The sequence below is a fragment of the Vicugna pacos genome, unplaced genomic scaffold, assembly GCF_048564905.1.
Source record: "Vicugna pacos unplaced genomic scaffold, VicPac4 scaffold_19, whole genome shotgun sequence".
NCBI classification, from domain to species: domain Eukaryota; kingdom Metazoa; phylum Chordata; class Mammalia; order Artiodactyla; family Camelidae; genus Vicugna; species Vicugna pacos.
The window spans coordinates 30,419,313-30,425,101 of NW_027328740.1; the positions used below are offsets into that span (position 1 = coordinate 30,419,313).

A 5,789-nucleotide genomic window follows, 5' to 3' on the forward strand; every position below is an offset into this window, starting at 1 on the left:
TTAATTTCCTGTCTGAAAGACCAGTCTAGTGATGGTAATGGGGAGTTATAATCTCCTACTGTGATTGTGTTCCCATCCATTTCTCCCTTTTTATCTATTAGTATTTGCTTTCTGTATTTAGGTGCTCCTATATTGAGGATGTATAACTTAATGAGCATAACACCCTCAGTTTTTATTGCTTCTTTAATCATTATATCATGTCCTTGTTTATCTTTCTCTATGGCCTTTGTTGTAAAGTCTATTTTGTGTGAAGTCAGTACTGCTAGTCCTGCTTACTTTTCATGTCCATTTGCATGGAATACATTTTTCAATCCTCTGACTTCATTTATGTGTGTTCCTCTTACTAATGGGGTCTCTTGTATCTTCATTATGTAGGGTCTTGTTATGTTATCCCATCTGACAATATTTATCTTTTTAATCAGGCACTTTGTCTATTAAAAATTGTGATAATTATTGATAGACTGGTGTTTATATCCATTTTGAACTTCATTTCCCTTTTGATTTTGTATTTCCTTTTTGTTCATTTCTTTCTCTTTTGTGGCTTGATTTTTTTTTTATTATCCTGGTTTCTTTCTGGATTTGTGAATTCATTGTAAGCTTTTGAATTATGGTTGACCTGTTTTTTATGTATACTGACCCATTACTATATCTATTTATTTTAACTGATAGGAATACAAATTCTAACCCATCCTAAAGAGAAGAGAATCCAGAAGAAAAGTCTCTGTATTAACTGTTTCACACTCTGACACTTAAAAATTTTGATGTCCTGTTTTACAACATCATGTTTATGCAATTGTAAGTCATTGTAATTATTGCCTTTCTAATTATGCCTTTCTCTTTTCTATAACATCCTGCTTCTTTTTGTTTAACAGTAGATCTTTCATTATTTCTTTTTCTGTTGCTAAATTCTTCTATATTTGTTTTTTTCAGAAGTTATTTATCTCTCCTTCTATTCTAAAGGATATCCTTGCTTGATAAATTATCTTAGATTACAGCTTTCTTTCATTCAGGGCTTTGAATATGTCTTGCCACTGCCTTCTGCCTGTTGTAATTGTGTAGGAACATGTTTAAAAATATAATGTATATAATTTTGTGTATATGTAAAGAATACTTAGAAATGAAGTTAACAATTGAGATGAAAACCTATACATTAATATATAGAAAACATTGATGAAGGAAATTAAAACAGATCCAAAGAAATGAAAAGATCTCTTATGTTAATGTTGTGAAACTATTTGGTTGAAACAACCATACTACACAAAGCAATCTAAATTTAGTGTGATTCATGTCAATATAACCATGAGATTTTTCCATTACATAGAACAAATAAATTCAAAATTTATATGTATCCACAAAAATCATGAGTTGCTGAAATAATCTTGAAAATATGTATTAAATCTAATAGTGTAAAGTTCTCTGATGTTAAACAGTCCTACAAAGATTTAGTAATTTAAATAACATGATACTGACTCAAAAACAGACACCAAACAATAGAAGAGAATAGAGCAACCAGATGTAATCCCTCACACTTATGATCAATTAACCCATGAAAAATGAAGCAAGAGTATAATATGAAGGAAAGACATTCTCCTAAATATGTAGTGCTGGAAAGATTGAACATGAGAAATATAAATTAGATTATTTCCTCACATTGTATACAATCCATGTGCACAGAATATCTTTTATTTATTTTGTTTACTTTTATTTCTTACACCTGTAATTTATTGATCTATGTTTTGATCTTTTATTTCACTTATCAAATTTATTCCTTTTTTTTTCTTTTTGGTATAAACTTACACACAATTGTTTTCCCAATTTCTCTTTTTGATAATGAGTTCTTACTATATAAAAATGCAATGGATATTTGTATATTGATTTTGTATTCTGCAAGTTTACTAAGTATGTTCAGTATTTCTAACAGTCACTGGAGGAGTCTATGGAGTTTTCCATCTATGTATAATTATGTCATCTGTAAAAATTTTACTGCTTCTTTACAAGTTGTATGCATTTTAGATTTTTTCTTGACTAGTTGTTCTGGCTCAGACTTCTAGAAGTGTAATTTAGGACTTGTGACAATGAGCTACTTTTTTTATTACAGGACCTGAGATAAACCTTTCTGTATGTTTACATTGAACTTGATTTTATTCATGCGTATTACATTTATGCCTTTTATTATGTTTAGTTACATTCTATCTGAAGTGAATTTGTTAAGAATACTTTTATAGAAAACTTAAGATTAGATCTGTCAATAAATTTCCTACAGTTTTTGAGACTGTTATTTCTGAATTCTCTGTTTTTAAAGGTATGGTATACCATATATTACTTTGCATATGTTAAATAATATTTATGAATCAGGACTAAATCCCTCTTAACTATAGTTTATAATACTTATAATATGCAATAAATTCAGGTTGCTAACGTTTATTTAGAATGGAATATACACATACTGAATGAGAAATTTACATTGTAGCTTGAGTGTAGATTTATTTATTCAAAAATTTTGTCTCTCATTTTGAATTTGGTTTATGTTTAATGGATTTTATTTCTTATTTAAGAATATAAATTTTGGTTGAACTTGGTTTACTACAGTTTACTGATAAAGAACATAGCTATTATTTACAATTAGTGAACAAAACACTTGCCTTAAAGTGCCGTATTTTACTAACAATGACAACTGTTTTAGGACTGAGAAACATATTGCTTCCTAAAATGCATTGCCTGGTCTTTTCCACCCCAACCCACGTATTCTCTAATTTCTTTGTATTTTGATTGTTTGTTTGCCCCTAAATGGAGGTAATGCTTATTGAACCCAGGATCTTGTGCCTAAGTGTATTTATCAACATCATTTTAGAACACTTAACAGAAGCCACAAGAGTATGTATTATAAAGATGACAAGAAAATTTATTCCTTCTAGGGACTGAAAACCTCTGAGTGAAAGAATGGCAAAAATAAACATTTGTAAGAATACTGTAAGATTTTCTCTTGTGTAAATTTAAAGTAGTATATAAAACTACATTTATTTTACTTATAGCACTGAATTACAAGTTAAAACAAAAATTCTCCCCTTTAGAATTTCTTAAATTTGATTGAATATTTTTATTTAATTTTATTTCATAAATATTTACCATTCATATATAAACATAACAAATAAACTAATATTTATTCTGTTCATGTGTTGAATATAGAGCTACTTATTTTAAAGTACACAGATAAAAAAATACTTCCACTTCCAAATCAAATTATGTTTCACTTTAATTACAAATGATAATGAAATAGTTATAAATTTTCATAAATGTTTTACACAAATTTCACTTTAAAATCCAAGACTTTAAAATTATTTTATATATTTTGTGATTATTTATTCTCTGTTCACATATCTGGTATAAATTTGTGTACAAAAGGATGGAGATTGGTTTTATTTCTTAGACACCAAAATTAAATTATTTAAATAGATTTTGTGGGGATAATATTTGCAGATCACCGTATAAAATTAAGCATCATATATGCTTCATTTTAACTGGATGAATGAGAAGTAAACACTGGCTGAATCTTACACTTGAGTTGCTAGGAGACCAGTCGAATGTGATGTCACAGCTTCTCAAATTGAGAACCATTGTGATGGCCTCACAGTTTATCTGTGCTGGCCCGCCAAAACAGCATTTGAAGCTGCAGTGCACAAAATTATGCAGATTAGAAATGTAGTTGTAGAAAATGTTATTTGAGATGGCACATGTTTCTACAGAAATTCAAGTTGTGTCTCCTAAATATGGACCAACTTCTTCAGGAATGTACAGTAGATCTCTATTGTGTGATCAAACATTCTCTGGGGACTTGGACTTGAGGTCTATGATTGAGGAAAATGTTTTTAAGGCTTTGTCTGAAGAATCCCTGATAAAAAGGCCATGTTACAAACATTGTGTCTCTGAACCAGATGAAGATAATGATTTTCGTTCTCTGACATATCCAAGAAAACTCTGGAAAATGGTTGGGAATGACCAATTTAAATCCATCTGTTGGGATGATAATGGAACTTCCATAGTGATGGATGAAGATGTCTTTATGAAGGAAAATTTGGAAAGAAAGTCTCCTTTCAGAATATTTGAACCTGGAAGTATGAAAAGTTTAGTTAGACAGCTAAACCTTTATGGATTTAGTAAAGTGCAGCAGAATTTTCGAAGATCTGTTTCTCTAGCTGACTTTCAGGCAGAAGAAAAAGAAGTCTCTGTTTTAAGCAAGGTATTAAGAAATTTTAGTTACCACTTAGTAGCTTATATATAAAATTTTATTTTGTACATCAATCTATGGTAATATATATGTAAAACTAGATTTTGAAAACTGTACAAAACTATTAAAACTAAAATACTTTATTTTTCAAAAAAATGAGGACAGTGTCTTATGTAGTCAAGATTATGGGAAATTTGCTTACAACTATGAATCTTACCACAAATTTAAATAAAGTTAATAAAACTGCTTTTAAAAAATGGCATTCACCGTTACTGCAAATGCTAACTTCATAAATTTGATGACTATACTATTTAAATGGTATTTTCCAAATAAGAAACTTCAAAATATTGTCAGCAATGTTCATATTTTGATGATAATATCTTTGCATAGTAAACCTGAATTCTGAGGTTTTATAGGTTAGGCTTATTGTAGCCTTGTATTTCGGTTTAAAATATTACTAAAATCTTTCTCCTTTGGTTGTAGCAGCAGTTCTATCATAATCCAAATTTTAAACTAGGCTGTCCCCTGATTTCAGTGAGAATAAAAGGAATAGTTGGGATTAAAAATGCCTCTCTGGTGGCTTCATTGGCTGAAGATTTCAAAAAGAAGCACTTAAAGCATGGGGACACTCATAGTTCAGATTTTGTGGCTGACAATAGAGGATAAAGTGCATTTTTACCTTCTGCAAATTTAAACATGCTTCTAATAAGAAAGCCCTCTACTAGCCACATAAATGGTGATACGAATACCCTGATCAGAGGTGATTTTTCTCCTCTATGATCAATGTCATTTAGACATCCAAAACAAATTGTAATGGATCAACGTGCTATTTTAAATCAGTTGACCATTATCCACGGGCACTCTCAAAGCAGCTACAATGAAGCAAATGGCCGTGTTGTGAACTTCATTACAACTAAAACTTCTACTTCTCAGTACAGCATCTTATCTCCCATACAGTGCAATTATTTTGGACTGATGGAGGAACCTCCTACTTTTCCAAATGGATATCACAAAATATCTGCCAGTGAAGGTCGTTTTTCTAAACTTCAACCAGGTAGAAACCCACGGATTCCAGTGCCAGAGCTAGCCAATACATCAGCTACTTCTCTTTCAAGGCCAAATCATCAGCCATCTTCAGCTTATGAACGTCATCCTAATTACAACTGATCTACCAGAGGACTACCAGATTATGCAGGATAACAAAGATTAAAATTGATGTTGTTAAATGTCGACAAATATCTGCAATATTCTTATTTGAACAATAAACATAGATGTGCACCTGTATTTTCCTTGTATTTTTTAAGTAGACTTAAGTGTTAAATGGGAGATTAAGTTACCATTTAAAGAAAAAAACAGATATTTGATTGATATGATCATTTGATGGAAGAATATGGGAGTAAATTTAAATAATTTCTTGTAAGGAAGAAGAGAAAAATGGAAGAATTTGGGAAAAGACTAAAACATGGAGAGAGGGAAAAGTACTAAGTGGTTTCTGGTTCATCCTGGAAAGTATCAAAAGTGATAAGTTAGGATATGTTGGAACAGGAGATCAATGCCGGAAACG

At 30.4% G+C, this 5,789-nt stretch overlaps 1 protein-coding gene across 2 annotated transcripts; it reads left to right on the forward strand.

Moving 5' to 3' along the window:
- Nucleotides 1–3,631: 3,631 nt before the first annotated feature.
- LOC140693057 (heat shock transcription factor, Y-linked-like) lies at nt 3,632–5,509 on the forward strand. Of its 2 annotated transcripts, none has more exons than XM_072957166.1 (2): nt 3,632–4,237; nt 5,066–5,509. In XM_072957166.1, the coding sequence occupies exons 1-2, from the start codon at nt 3,713–3,715 to the stop codon at nt 5,390–5,392; spliced, it is 852 nt and encodes a 283-aa protein (XP_072813267.1). In that variant the 5' UTR covers nt 3,632–3,712; the 3' UTR covers nt 5,393–5,509. The 2 variants fall into 2 exon arrangements, 1 of the variants encoding a protein (XP_072813267.1); XR_012068712.1 differs by having other exon boundaries at nt 3,967–4,237; nt 5,183–5,509.
- Nucleotides 5,510–5,789: the final 280 nt, after the last annotated feature.